The sequence below is a fragment of the Egretta garzetta genome, unplaced genomic scaffold (genome assembly GCF_000687185.1).
Source record: "Egretta garzetta isolate BGI_Z169 unplaced genomic scaffold, ASM68718v1 scaffold368, whole genome shotgun sequence".
Classification (NCBI taxonomy): Eukaryota; Metazoa; Chordata; class Aves; order Pelecaniformes; family Ardeidae; genus Egretta; species Egretta garzetta.
The window spans coordinates 1,724,929-1,740,400 of NW_009260684.1; the positions used below are offsets into that span (position 1 = coordinate 1,724,929).

Below are 15,472 nucleotides of genomic sequence, written 5' to 3' on the forward strand. Positions count from 1 at the left end.
ACGCAAGGACAGAATGGAGGGCTGCACCAGCCACCAGCGGATCAGTCTGCTGTCCCTGCTGGTTCTGATTTGGGGTCAAAGGACGCTGACTGGCTCCTCCGCGTAGAACCTGGAGAAGACAGAAGAACACTGATCTGTTTATTTTGGGACCCAGGAGTAAGCTGCAAGCACCAGACACTCGCAGACATCAGCAGCGATCTAGTTGGAAGTTCTTGCACATAACAGCAGCCTTGTCACAACTAGTGTGTGAAAACCTCTCCCCTTTACTCAGGGCAGAGCCGCCTTCACACTGCTACCATGGGTACCTGAAGAAGACCCAATTTAAACAATACATCCCCTCTCAGGCTTACTGACCATAATCTGGAAGTGCTTCATTGTCTGATCTCTTTAATTTCTTGATATACCTTCAATACTCATCCTTTGTTAGAAGTGTTTGCAAACCATCTGCCCCATCCCGGTAACATTTTGTCTCTGCCACAAAAGCACCACTGAAAGCCCACTTGAGCAGAAACCTTTAAAAGCCTGACTTAGGAGCTGGGGGCTGATGACACAAGGTGACATGGGTTTCTCCAAGCTTCCAGCCCCCGTTGAAAACAGCGACCCAGTGACACGACACTTATTCATCAGAAATAATGACCAAAGATCACACACCATCTTTTATATGTAGCTCTTGTGGTTTAAGCACATGTTGCTCTCAAAAGGGAAGATGGCAAACTGACCTTTCCTGTAATTACCTGTGACAGGCTTTGTTTGCAAAAGCCTTTTACTCAAACTGGTGATGCAAGAGTCTGCACCCACTAGCGAGGTCAGCTTATTAAAAAAAAAAGCCATCCTTTGGTAGTCAGCATGCCTTGCTGCAAAAAGTAACATCGTGTGTGTCAGCCAATAAAGTCACTAAAAGGAAAAAATGACTTTGCGCATTGAGAGACTGGGAGAGGATCCTGAAGTTAACCAACACGGACGTGTATCCCAGAGTTTGCTATCGCTGTCAAAGCCTGGATGCGAACTCTTCAGCCTAGGGAGTCTCACAAGTCGCAGCTGCTTGGTAAGCACACGCTGTGCAAGGACACTGTGCAGAACATACGTGATGGATGGCAGGCTGCAGGAGGTGAAATGGTGGCCTTTTTTTATAAATAGGCTATTAAGATGTTATAAGTATCACAAATCAGCTGTCCATAAGCATTGCTCTAGGTTTCCAAAACATTTGCCTCAGCACTTCTTAGAAAAACTTCATCCAAAAAACATAAACTGTCTCCTCTTACGGATGGGAGGTTTGCATTAAAAACAGTACCCACAATCCCCACTCATGCCTGTTTCATGGCTATAAAAGTAATGAAAAATACTACAAAACCTACTGATGACTGATATTTTTTATTTTAATAGCCTACACCGTTGCAGAAGCTCTCGTAGCACACACCTTCCTTACGGGGAAAGGCTCTCAGTCTGAATGCCAAAGCATAAATGGCTTTAGCACACTCTTAATGCCGTTTTACCTGTGCGCAGGGGTGCGTGCAGGAGGTCTGTTCAACATGCTCCTGTCTGTGACCTGCCATGGGGGGAGGTTTGGTGATTAACTTTGTCAGGAGCAAAGTGTTCTCCTCCTGATCACCGGTCCAGAATCGTTGGTCTGAAACATCACTGCTTTTATTATCGGAAAAGGCCTTATAATAATATCAAACACTGTTTTTTGCTTTAGTTTTCGAAGCAGAAGCTAGTAAATTCAGCTGCAAATTGCCATCTTCTGTAATTGCTCTTGAACACGCACAAGGACCAGAAAGGAAGGATTTGTGTTACTGTGCAAAAGGAGCCACCTCACTGTTCAACAGGATAACAAACCTGTTTTGTTTCCAAGCGGGAAGTACTGTGGGATAGAGGCCGACAAAACTGTGTAAAGCCAATGTCAGGCGAGGACCAGCGCTTAACCAAATACTAGACAAATTAGCTGGGGTTGTGTCAGAGAGCCAGCCAGGCAACAGAAGCCCAAGCCCGCTTCTTGACACCCATCCTATGGGCCCTTCGAGGTCTGAAAGGAGAAGCGTAGAGTATATCCCACAGCATGTCCAAGGGGAACAGGAACCAAAACACAGATGGTGGGACGCCTCTCATCCTTCAAGCATTTAACTTAGTGACCAAGGTTTAGCAACCATCAGTTTAGTCTCAAAAGTTTGGGTTTTTTTAAATGCTTATTTAAATAGCAAGCTAACAATCTGCACTCCCATACAACTTCATAAAGCTTTTACAATGGCTTTTTATAATAGTAAAGGAAGAAAACTATTGTTCCCTATTAATACTCATACCAGTGTCTCAGTTTCTACCTTCTGCTCCAGTAGTTGTTAGATTAATGTTTGTGTCGTCTGCATCAGAGGTACACCTATGATTGTACACCCCAGGCCTCTAAAATGCTGATTTTATCTAACTGAAGTTCAGAAAATTAACCTAGTTAAATTCCAAGGATAGGGAAAAAAAACCCTAAACCCCAAACGAGGAATTACAGAGTGATTCATCACAAAGATGCAAAGCCATTTTCAGCAGAAGTAGTAGTACAGGCTCTATAATCCAATATGCTGTTACTGCCAAGGGATTAAGAGAGCAGAGGTGGATGGTGCAAATGCCATCAAGCACACACCATTTACAGAGCATGTAAGGAAAAACTTCCCTTATCAGCCCCTAGTGTGACCTCTTCATTTAAAAAAAAAAAAAAAAAAAAAAAAGCAAATACCATCCAAACAACAGATACCTGTCTCAATATTCATCTCTAACACACTTGAAGGGGTAACAGTGGATCATATGAAAAACCTTCACCAACTTCATTAATTTTGGCCTTTTAGTTGTCAAATTCTACAAATTTTTGTGCAGACTAAAGCAAAAGAGCTGTACAGTTTCACCTTCTAAAAACAGTGAATTCAGTGGTTTTTTTTTTTTGCACTCCTCTTTTGTCTTCAAGTCCTCACATGGATATCAAACCAATTCATTCTGCTCTTATTTTGACCCCTTTAAAGCTTGTCTTCATCAAAAAAAGCATCCTGTGCTGGACAGCACCCTGAAGGTAAGAACACACTTAGTGACACTTTATATTTGACACACATTTGCATTGTCCCCATGGCCTTCAAGTTGCAGTGACGGGCACAAAGACAGATTGCAGGATGATGATTTCCCCTTGCATGCCAACAGCATGTGTTTGCTACTGTGTCGCTCAGCGGTGTTCACAAACTGATGAGATTATTTGTTTTCCAAAACATTACCATGCAATAATTCACCATCACAAACGTACGTGAGCTATCCTCCAATGTGCACAATGCAGAAATGACAGAACGTATAGATGTTTCTTCTCTATTTTTAAGACGGGCTAAAGGCTCTTCTCCTCAATTACAACTGAGTGTCAGGAGCGGTCGTTGAAAAAAATAAATCAGGATTCTTCAAAGCCGCAGTGTTCCCTGTAAATGACTCGACGTGCAAAGCATCCTACCCTTACCTGTTGTTGGCCCTGCTGGGTTTGCTGGGTGGTCTGCTGATTTGCCGAATTAGTTGCAGCGGCAGCTGCGGCAGCTTGCTGCTGGAAGAGACTGGCGGGATAAACTCCCCAGGGTGTAACTCCATAGTACTGGTGAGGAACAACCGCCGGACCTAAAATACGAAGGGAATCAGTGAGCTTCTGTAGCGTGACAAGTGTTACACAGCAAACTGTCACCAAAAATACCTGCTCATCATACTTGGTTTAACAAATCCTATTTCAAGGTGATCTGCTTTAAATCCTTTGCAAATACAGAAGGATTCTGGCATTTATATTATTCATTTTTAAAAAGCTTAGAAGTCACACCTGAAATTTCATCTTTAAGTGCTTTTACCTTATTGGATGAGGTCAAATTCTGCTACCAGTGATCCTGTTGAAATTCTGTGGGTGTATTGTTGTGCCCTAATTTTACAGTGAAGGAATAAAACTTTATCTCTAACCAAAAGAGAAGGAAACTTGTTTAAGCACAGAGGTATGCAAGTCTTTTCCAACCTCAGCTAACATCCACAGCTCAGTAACACCTATCATTTAGCGCTCTAATAAATTTTAAAAAAACCCTCTTCACAGCTGGATAGCATCAGTTCCCAAGTGTCTAAAATGTTATTTTTTTAGCCACTCAATCCTACTTTGCATTTTCAAACCACCTTAAAAGAGCCTACATGATCCTGTATCTCTTCACATTCCCCCCCTCCTCGAACTGCTGGATGCATTTAAGAGGCTTAAAAAAAATACTAATATTGGAGAGTAACAGAAAAAGTATAACTTTAGAAGATTCATTGTGTTTTATCAAGTCTCAGGATACTACACACTTAATTTGGCAATAGCAGAATGGCAGCCTATATCCTTAAATAATTCTAGTTGGTGAAGAATGGCATTAACATGGAGGAAGCAGTGAGTAACCCACACTGAATGGTGGAGTCCCACCAAACAACACGGGTGTGAATCCAATAATAATATGTTTTAGTATGTCTGTTCTGTATCTTTTGTATCTCTTCAAGGCCAGGTTGGACGGGGCTCTGAGTAACCTGATCTGGTTAAAGGTGTCCCTGCTCCCTGCAGGGGGGTTGGACTAGATGGCCTCTAAAGGTCCCTTCCAACCCAAACCATTCTATGATTCTATGAGCTTTTGGAAAGGTTCAGCGGAAAAGTGTATTTCCTCTGCTTTTCAAATACATCACCTATCCCACAGGTTCCTTCCCCACAGCAGAGGTAACTCTGGGCATGCTAGCCTTTTCAATGGAGAGTGCCGCAGTTGTATTTGACACTGTAGAACAAACAAGTCTTTAGTGAATTTGAACCATGCGCTTGGTTCTTATATGGAGTAAAAATAGCTCCTGTTTTAAGAGAGACAGCATTTGAGTTCTAACCAAGTCATTTTAGTATTGCTGTTAGCTACGTCTTACAGTAAGACACTGCAAGGAGAACAAGTGTAACACATGTAAAGACTATAAGCGTTTGCCCCAAGAGACTTAAAAAATATTCTCCCCAAAATGAGGCATGACAGTAAAAAAGAAGATGCAAAAAGACACCGCCGAGTGTAAGCTTGGGTATGACAAAGGCGGAAAAACCCAGGAAGTACTTTTTCCTTTTGGTTTTGTTTTTTATACAGTAACGTGTTTGTCTCAAATGAGCTACTACATAATGCAAAAGCAATCCACTATGCAAGTCTGGATCTCAGCCTGGATGAATTACTGTTCCCGCAATCAATACTGCGGACTGGTGAGATTCAGCAATACTTCAAGATATTCATTTCCTATTTAATGTCAAATATTAAATTCAGACTAATTTCAGAAGTATACTAGTTACTCTCCTTTATCAGTTTGTTTTCAGCCACTGCACCTTCACCAGATTTAGAATTCTGTAGCATCATTAACACACATGCCCAGCTCTGTGTACAGCAGGGAGAGGTTACAAGCAGCCTGTTGTCTAACGCCAGGGACTTTAGCAATACATGCTCAACAGTCAGATTTGTATCTCACACTAAAGCTCTGCAATGAAATCTACCCTTGCTGGATTTACTGTGTACTGTCAGTCAGAGAAGGCGACTTCTCTGGCTTACTCAGGTTTGTCTTGGAGCAGCAACCACTCGTTTCTTACTTTCCAACCTGGAAATTCATGAGTAGCAGTAGCTAAAACTAAAAAACCTGCAGAAAATTAAATCAGTCCCACAATGGCACTGCCTGTCTTGACCTAAGTAATTACAGACACATAGCTAATCGGTGGATTATAACCTGTTTATACTCAGTCAATGCGGATCAGATGGCAACTGCTAGAGTGCTTCTGCACTCAACAGGAAAATAGTTGCAACTGCTCTATTTTATGCAAGTAATTAGTCTGCATTTGCCCTTAGGCTACCAGGAAGTTGCTGCAATACCCTTTATCTGAGCAAAGTGCGGGCATCTCTCTAGGTTATTTTAATCTCGGTTCTAATTATCAAACAAGCATAGTCTAGATGGGCTTTTTTCCCTAGTTAGAGGTTGCTCATCAGATCAGCAAAAGCCTTAGGTGTTTAAGAGAAGAAGAGACACAAAGTCTTTGAAGTTTGCAGGCAGCTGGGCTTAAAAGAGCTGCAAGTCTGGCTCAGCTCATTTGAGCACATGGTGAGGCTCATTATTGAACAGCGTTCTCAGTGAGGGCAAGTGTGTCATCATTGCCAGACTTACAAAAACACGCCGAGTGTTTCTTTACTTCAGGAGATATTGCACCTGCTTTTACACTTATTAAAGATACACATACATGAGAAAATAAAAGCCATTCTAGTGCCTTTGAAATCAAATATTCCCACTCCTGCGTCTCACACGTTGGCCACAGACACCCACAAATATTCCTTTCAAGAAACATTAGCAAAACCATCTGTAAGTGTGTCCATAAAATTTCTGCTTTTAATCTCGGCCTTCACACTCAAATCTCTGTAAGCAGAAGCCATACCCTGCTCTCTGCAGGAACAGCCAGCCCCCTTTGACAAGGGTGAGGACTCAGCGACCTCCAGGTTAAACAGCCTCAAGAACCTCACGGCTGAAAATGCAAGGCTGCAAACAGCAACTTTATCAAATGCTATTGACTTGTGAGCTGATCAGTTCACAATTACTGGTACAGCAACAGCAGATATCCCTGAAGTGGTGTCATTTTAGGGACAGGGGTGAGAAACAGCCGAGTTCAAATGACTCTGGTGCAGCCCCATGCAAACCCTGCCGTACAGCGCGTGGGGCCAGCACAGATCCAGAAGAGAGGCACCCTTGCCTGACACCGTGCCTGAGGCAGCTGGGGAAGCGCCAGCAGCACGTACTCCCCAAACCCCAGTCCCAGGTGGCATGTGCATGCATCCACACCCGCCTCCAGCCCTGAGCTGGCTCTGCATGGGACACAGGTCAGCACCAAGTGAATGAAGCTTCTAAGAAACCCAACCTTGAGAAGCACAGTGCAGACACATCCAAACCAACTCTACCTTCCGTCTAGGAGCACTGTGTTTTTCCTCTATGCAGATTATTCCAGCATCCACTTCTCTACAGAGAACAGAAACACTTTTCTACCTGTAACACACCACCTCAGTGGGAATCGACATTTCCCAACTTGTCTTACAAAAGGCAAGATTCCTTTTTTTTGTTTTGTTTTGAGTGACATCTTTCTCGAATGACAGAAGGCAATTTCACAACACTTTTTAAAGACAGCAGTATCTTCCCCACAGTTTAAACTCACAAGTGATTTTTTTTCTTGAGTCTAGGAAGCCCTTCCCTCTGCATTCAAATTTGTTCTTTAAAATGCTACTATTGTTGGGAAGAAAAGAGTATTATCACAGAGCTGACAGTCTTACAATCATGAAGAAGCTGCCATAATGGCAGCATCTTAATTGACAGAGTTATCTCCGCCATAAAACATGTAAAAGCTTCCCCTCCGCTCTAAGAGTAACTGTGAGCAATAAACTACCAGCAACTCTAAACTCATTTCTTCCATCTCATAAACTTCTCCAAGTCCTCCCAATGTAACACTCCCATACACATCAGGGAGGCCTTCTGACTTTACACATAACTCTAAACATCTAAATTGCCCCACGCCCCTTCAGCACTGCACTCAGTCATTACAGGGAAAAGGCTTTCAAAACTGCTCAGGTCTAGACAGAAAAGGTGCTTTTCCCAAAATAAACATCAACAAGGAGCGAAGTTTGTTATATTGCCGTTTCTAACTGTTAGGGTCCAAGATGGACGAAGTAATAGTATTTCTCAGTGGTATAACCACGTACACACGTTGCAGCGCATTACACATTCTTTTGTTTTGCTTTCAAGAGTCATAAAGTTTAAAAATTATTCAACTAGAGATCCTAATGCCAAGTTTTGGTATGCTTTAGGTATCCTGGGGCATGTTATTTCCTAGTTCAAATTTGTAAGGCCCCAATCAGATACTCAGGCAGCTGCAGCTTCAATAACTGCTGAGAAAAAGGAAAAAAAAAAAAAGTTGTCGCAAACACGCTTGCTGTTTCCTAGAAATCTGGCAGCAGTTACATGTGGTCTTTCTATGAAATCAAGACGCTGACCTCCTGCTCCACTGAACTTCAGTGTGTTACTGCAGAATGAGCACTAGCTTTAGAAGCACTGAGGTGATGCAAAAAGGTCAAACAGCATCCTCTTTTTCTAGTATTCGTTTACAAAGCACCTCTTCTGACTGTAACTGGAATCGCAGTGCTCTAGCACCTCTTCCCCTCTAAGTCCTGACTGAAGCTTCCTACTTATGTTTGCCACCAAGAGTTCAGGTCATTCATTCAGTGCCGCACATTCATCATCACATGATAGTTTATCGACTCCTGGGCTATTAGAAATATCCTTGTCCTCTAGCTCTTGGCTTTCTTCCATTTAATCACAGTGTCATTTGTTTGCCAACAACATGTTGTTACCTAAACTTAATCTTGCATTGTTATTATGCAATCAGCATACAAAATTCACAGCAGCCAGAAAGTCCAAAGGCGGCATCTTCAAATTATAACCTCAGTTCTTTACATACTTCCATACGATCCATCAAAAATGCCATCCAACTGGGTAATAGTTGCTGAAATCCCATTTCAGAGCCTGACCTGATACTGGCCTCAAAGCTTAAAAGCTAAGCAGCGGTTATGTAAGATCTGTTAAACACACTGAAAAGTCACGTACCCAACCACAACACTGTTTGGCAGAGCACTGTGTTCACATACAGCCAACACTTTATGGTTTTGATTTGGCACAAGCTATGCCACAGTGGAAGAGATTTGTAGTGAGCGTACAAGTTGTAAATGGAGTGTGGCAACAGTGTGCAGGCTCTGCTAAGAATCACCACTACTCAGAACCAAGACATTTTTGTCAGAAATGTAGAATGCTTCCTTTCCTGGTGGCGCACAGAAAGAAAAGCACGGTTATAAAAATGTTTTTCTCCAAGTACATTCTTCCTTTGTCCTCAATGCTGAGGGAAGAACTTTATGGCATACGCAGCAAAAGTTCAACGTACAGTGTGTTCTTCACACTGCCTGATAAGCTGTTTTACTGAGCTGTCATCTTAAGATACAACAATTTTGGCTATGACAGTTGGCAAGAATTTGGAAACTGATACATGAACGTTTGGGAGAAAGATCTTGCACAAAGACAAGAGCCACCATCTTTTCTTGCCATCTGGAAAACTGCATATTCATAGTATAAGCCTCACAGCAGATATGGGATGTTTCTACCTTGAGAACCTAAAAAGCATAAATTCTTAACAGACTCTAACAAAAGGCAAAGATATCACTTGCAGGATGCACTACAGTAAATCAAGCTAAACAGGAAAGAGATACAACTTTCCCAGCAGGAAAACACATCCTCCATCTTTCTAGCGTTTAATAAATGTATTTTCAAAGGTATCTCTCACTATTGTCAGTTACCACAAAACTCCAAACATGTAGCAACATTTATGCCTGCAAGTGTTTCATTTCAGAGTTGCTCTGGTTGTTTATCCTCAACAGAGAGACAGCCCATAGCAAGTGTTATACAAGAATTATCACATTTAATCTACAGAAAATAGGGTTTCCAAGACAAATTCTGTTTCAACTCACTGATACACAGTTCTCTCTCCACAGAAATGACAACGTACTAATATTTAATTTCCCCAATCACAGACTCAAGAGCAGTTTTGGTACAGAAAAAGGTCACGAATGCACAGACAACTGGAAGCATCTCACCTAGTGTCGCAGCTGCTGCGAGTCCGGCTGCGTAGGGATCTGTTCCTGGAGGAGCGGCGCTGATGATATATGGATTGGGGACAAAGGCAGCAGGAGCTAGACCTGCTGAAAACATACCTGTCAGTAAAAACAAACTTAACTAGAACTGAAGCCCTACCAAAATACCTCTGGCTACCTGGCTGGCGAACACAAAAACTCAGGTTGCTTTAGTATTTTCAAGCTTTTTACAGATTGCTTTCTACAGGGAGTGAGCAACCACTGCATTTCCCAGAGTTTTAACAGAACAACCTACAGAGGATATAATTTACATAAAAGAAAACTATTTCCAAGGATGCAATACCCCATAAGGAAAGCTGAAGTGGTAAAATACTCTATGCACAACATCCCAATACCCATGCTTGCTCAGGTATCTCTGCAGCACAAATAAATCTTTTCTGTCTAGGTGACTTAACACCAGCTAGATATTAACATTATCTAATTGCTTGTTACTGTTCTGCCTTTTCTATCACAAGTTGATCAAGAACCAGTTCACCCTACTTTCCGAGTTCCGTGCCCACTACACAATACCAGTACTTCAATTAATTAGTTTGGAAGGAGCTCAAGAGTACACAGGTAATATCACAGGGCACTATCACTGCCGCGTAGGCATTACCTTCCTCTGCAAGGGAACAGTTTAATCATTAGAGAAATTACCGGTGGGTGGGAGGGGGGCGTGGAGGGGAGATGAAGGTGGAGGAAGTTAAAAAGCTAAATAATTTCCATTCAGGTCTACTCCTGAACTCCAATAAGCATACACATGCTCTGCACCGAGCTGGCGGAGTCCCACCACATTTGTATTGGGCTTTTGGGCAGGAAGAGTGACCAGTTACCTTGCTTATTGTGCTAAAAACGTTTAACCCTAAGATAGCTTAACTCCAATCCTCCATGAGTAGCCCTTCTACAGTTCTCTTTTTCTATGCACAGGATTAAGTGCTTTCTTCCCAGTTAATCTACGTTGTTATGACTCATGTGTTTGCATAAATTACATCTTTAACTTGAAGTCAGACCCCAGGCAGTTGAACCACTGGAAGCACACTGAGGTGTACATTGAACTATTGCATTTCTCCCTCACTTCACTGTGCCACTTACCCCAATTCATGCCTCGCTCAGAGCAAGCAAGTACTTCAAAACACTCTCATTACTGAACAGCACTCTCAGCAAGGGTAAGAGTGTCGTTCCTGCCAGACAGGAATGCTCTAGAGCTTTTAAAGTGTGCAAGAGACACCTCCAGAATTTTTCAAGTAAGTCTTCAAACAATATACTCCTGCTCGTGTGTTGACTACCAGTTGCAAAAACATATTTAGGATTCCCTAAAACCTACCAATCCTTTTTACCTGTTATTTTCACCAACATATTCTGAGGACTAACAGAAGTCCAGCAAAATGTAACATTAAATGCAAGACTTACCTATGTGAGGCTGATGGGCAGCTGCCAACGCGTACTGCTGCTGCTGCGCTGCTGTTAGTTGTTGAACAGCAAGTGCATTCGGTCTTTGGAACAACTAAAGGGACAAAAGCACAAATACGGTCCTTTACACATGCGCAAAAAGCGTTCTCTGACTTCCTTTTAAAGCAATTCCTTTACATTAGATTGATTTTCATAACTACAGGTGCTCCTCTTTAAAAGTAAACATTTCAAGAGGAACTGAAAAAAAACAAACCCCTTTGAAATCAATTGCCCATGATACTCCATCTGAAGAAAAAAAAAAAAAAAAAAAAGTATTTCTGAGGTGTAGCTAAACCACAGCCAGGGCTTTCTCTGCTACTCTCTGCAAAATGCCTGAAATTTTTTTTATCCCAACTCCTCCTCAAACACACAGCCCCTAACTGCAGCCTTCGGATCACTAGTAGCTGCCATGAGCACTTCCAGATCTCGAATAACACCAAGTACAGTGAAATCGCAGTTACACCAGCAGACAACCCACGCGACTCTCCTAGATGGTCCGAAGCAGCCAGCGGGACGGCAGAGCGAGGGCAGAGAGAGGTGATACACCCGAGATGGCTTCAGAGCCACCTGAAGAGCCATCGGATGGGATGCCAGCCCCAGGAGCTCACAAACCCCGGGACAAAATGCTTCCTTTGCCAGCCAGCTTTCCATCTCCAGCATCTCCTACATGAATCCAGGCAAGAAAGGAAAAAAGGAGACTGAGGGGAGACCGTATCGCTCCCTACAACTGAGAGGGTAGGGTAGCCAGGGGGGGTCAGTCTCTTCTCCAAAGTAACAAGTGATAGGACGAGAGGAAACGGCCTCAAGTTGTGCCAGGGCAGGTTTAGGTTGGATATTAGGAAGAATTTCTTCACAGAAAGGGTTGTCGAGCACTGGAATGGGCTGCCCAGGGAAGTGGTCGAGTCCCTATCCCTGGAAGTATTTAAAAGCTGGGCAGACGACGTGCTTAGGGACAGGGTTTAGTGGTGGGATGGCAGGGTTAGGGGAAAGGTTGGGCCTGGTCTTTTTTCCAACCTAAACGATTCTATGATTTTAAGAGGTGTAAATTCTTCTTTGACCACAGGCAGAAACCAGACCTGAGGACTTTTTGGTTAAGTCATCCAAAATGCATAATCATTTGCCAGCTTACAGCTTACTACGATCTCAGGGAGTGATGCGCAGTGTTACTGAGTTGTCCTCAATAAGAAAAAAAGAGGGGATTACATTAATCTTTAAAGAAAAAGTATTTTTGCTTAGGGTTTTCTTTTTTTCTTTCATCCAAGTCCTTAATAAGCTTCTTATGCCAGAGTAGATGCCTCTACCCAAGTGAAACACTCCCAAATCAATCCATTAGCAGACCATTGCTCAGCTCTAATTAAAACATTTAAGAATACACAAGCTGAATAGCCACTCTGAAACTGTCCAGAAGCAATGTTCCTCCCCAGTTACTTCCAAAAGTGATCATTTCTGAGGTGTGAACGACTTCACAAACTGCTGTGATAAATGTTTTCTCTCTCCACTCACTTGGAAAAAAACAGGCCTAAATGCTATACAATTTTCACACCTATTATCTCTGCCCTCCTTTCAGACAAGACAAGTGAGCTACTTCAGCTGTCAGAAGCAGCAATAATAATTCTGCCCAAATTTTTGGCAGAAACTCACAACCATCAAGCAGCAGCATGGAATCATGTAGAAAATTAGGGTTTTTTTTTATACACAAAAATTGGAATTGGTTCTCCTGAGAGAAGGATGAGCAACTCTGCTGTTTAGGTAGAAAATGAAAAAAAGAAAGGTGATAGCCTACCTCTATTTTCTTCTCTTTTTACAAGTTCACAAGGAGAAAAAAAAAAACAAACATGCAAGGGATCAGTATCAGATTTAAGATGTGGAACTTAGTACTTAAGAGATCCAGAATTGATCTTTTCTGTGCCAAAAACCCAGTCACAACTGTTCTCCCCAAAGACTGCTCACCCCTTAAGATGCTGGGGCCCCTCCATATATCCAAGCAGTATCGTAATGCTGCTTATGGAGAAACATACCAAACTCACAGTTATTTTATCACCTCCCTGGGCCTAACATCAGGAGGGCCATAAAACATTCCTAGCAGTCTTGAGGCAGAACACACCCTTTTCTCTTTTCTTTTTTCAATGTATCATTCAACAATACTTCATGCTCACACAAAATGGAATGCTTATAAGGGGTGTAATTTCGTTAATATAACCATCTGTTATTAGTAGCTGGATCAAATGCTCTAGTGACACCTTCTAGTTAAAAAAAAGGAAGGACAACACGGATGTGACCTACAAAAAGATAGAATGAGGGATACCATCTCTGTAGAAGTCTCCAGCAACACCTCATTCACTGATGAGCATCAGCAGATATGGGAAAAAAAAAAATATATAGAATCATGGAATCCTTTAGGTTGGAAAAGACCTTTAAGATCATTCAGTCCAACCATTATCCTAACCCTGCCATCCCACCACTAAACCCTGGCCCTAAGCACCGCATCTGCCCGGCTTTTAAATCCTTCCAGGGATGGGGACTCGACCCCTTCCCTGGGCAGCCCATTCCAGTGCTTGACAAGCCTTTCGGGGAAGAAATTTTTCCTAATGCCCAACCTAAAGCTGCTCTGGCGCAACTTCAGACCATTTCCTTTCGTCCTATTGCCTGTTACCAGGGAGAAGAGGCCGACCCCCACCTCGCTACAGCCTCCCCTCAGGCAGTTGTAGAGGGCAGTAAGGGCTCCCCTCAGCCTCCTCTTCTCCAGACTGAACACCCCCAGCTCCCTCAGCCGCTTCTTGTAAGACTTGTGCTCCAGACCCCTCACCAGCTTTGTTATCCCCTAAACGGCTTCATTGCCAGGTAGAGACAGATCTAGAACAGACATCCTTATTTTTGTGGTCTACTTTTGTATTGAGTTCAGCAATCCAATATTTTAGCTTTCTTCAGCTGCAAACACTTCACCAGAACCTTTCATTTTCATATTGCTTTGCATCCCTGGGATCCATTTTTCCAGTCTGCTAACGTGTATTCTGCCAAGGTGGAAGAGGAATACAGATTCTTTCTGCAGAGGAAGCAGCTAGATTATTAGTTGCCTGTCTTAAGGGCAAAAAAGCACTTATCTTCTCTGGAAAGACTTTTTCTTTTGCTCAGTTTACATGTGTGATGACTTCCACACCTCCCAATTGCATCTCGATGATCCATTTTTAAATTAGAAGTACTACCAAAAAGAAAACACATAGCTACTCAAAGCATGAATATTTCACCTGCTGCTGCTGTATTTTTTGTTGTTGTCTGCTTGCTCTCTCCCCCCCTCTTGTGAGCACAGCTGACGACTGCTAAATTTGACTTTCAGACATACAAGTACCCACGCTAGCTCTGTGCATTTTTCTTTTGCTGAAATCAAGCCACAGTATCCAAAATGCTCTGCAAATGGCTGCTGTCAGCAGCTGTTAGAGTTTACCTAAAAACTAAAAGAGAAAGATTGTAAAAAATTCTCCTTTACCTAAGATTACTGGTATTACAGAAGAGAGGAATAAGGATCAGAGTGACTGGGTAGTCCTTTCATCTGCTTAAAAAAAAAAAAAAATCACTGAGAGCATGTCTGCATCCTCAAGTCAAAGAAACCTCAAGACTTTGCTCCAACTTAGTGACACTTCCTTCCTCAGACAATATTCTTGAGCTTCTTTAGAACTGCCTGCAAACATTCTGCGTTCACACTGCGTTGCAAGCATGAGGAAGGGCTGGATTCCTTCTGCCTGTGCAACAGATCTCCTCTCAAATCTTTATGGAGCTTCCCTTCCAAAGAAAGGTCAGATAAATGTTGGTAGCTAAGCCACGCACCCGGGCAGTGACTCAAATCAGTGACCTCTCCCTTTGCCCACTTTAAAGTGAGGTTTCTGCAAGCCTGCAAACCCAGACTCTAGGCTCAGCTTACCGGGAAGAAACTTTGTGTGAACAGCTACAACTTTTTGCAGCTGCAATTTCCATACTGCCTGTAGCATATACAAAGAAGCGGAGCCAACAAAAACAATCACAGTTTCAGGCTTTACTTAGCCAGATGAGCCCCTACACCACGTGAGCTCTGGGAATCATCAACTCTACGTATTTAGGAAGAGTTATTAAAGCCTCAATGCACTGTCTCCATCTGCTGACAGCAAAGACCTATACTCCAAAAAACTACAGATCAGTATTAAATTGTGGTCTCCAGTAAGTAGAAGAAGAAACCTCTTTAACAGGAATTTTAACTAGAATTTACAACATGAGGCTGAAGTTATAAACAAGTATGCGCGGAGCATTTTAGCCTATTAGAAAGGACATTT

At 42.5% G+C, this 15,472-nt stretch overlaps 1 protein-coding gene and 2 non-coding genes across 14 annotated transcripts in view; all 3 read right to left on the minus strand.

Moving 5' to 3' along the window:
- The window catches only part of PUM1 (pumilio RNA binding family member 1), a 74,796-nt gene that overhangs the window by 23,740 nt on the left and 35,584 nt on the right, over window positions 1-15,472 (minus strand). For 7 of the 12 annotated variants that reach the window (XM_035901279.1, XM_035901285.1, XM_035901275.1 and 4 more), the window contains 4 exons: window positions 11,133-11,226; window positions 9,687-9,803; window positions 3,473-3,624; window positions 35-109 (listed from right to left, as the gene is read on the minus strand). In XM_035901279.1, the coding sequence (XP_035757172.1) occupies window positions 35-109; window positions 3,473-3,624; window positions 9,687-9,803; window positions 11,133-11,226 (438 nt within the window). The remainder of the gene's footprint in view (window positions 1-34; window positions 110-3,472; window positions 3,625-9,686; window positions 9,804-11,132; window positions 11,227-15,472) is intronic. The other 5 variants (XM_035901281.1, XM_035901284.1, XM_035901278.1 and 2 more) reach the window with 2 other exon arrangements.
- Window positions 6,086-6,169, minus strand: LOC118453003. Its single transcript, XR_004842898.1, has one exon. It is a non-coding gene; the product is annotated as a small nucleolar RNA SNORD103/SNORD85 (small nucleolar RNA).
- On the minus strand, window positions 10,826-10,911 carry LOC118453005. Its single transcript, XR_004842900.1, has one exon. It is a non-coding gene; the product is annotated as a small nucleolar RNA SNORD103/SNORD85 (small nucleolar RNA).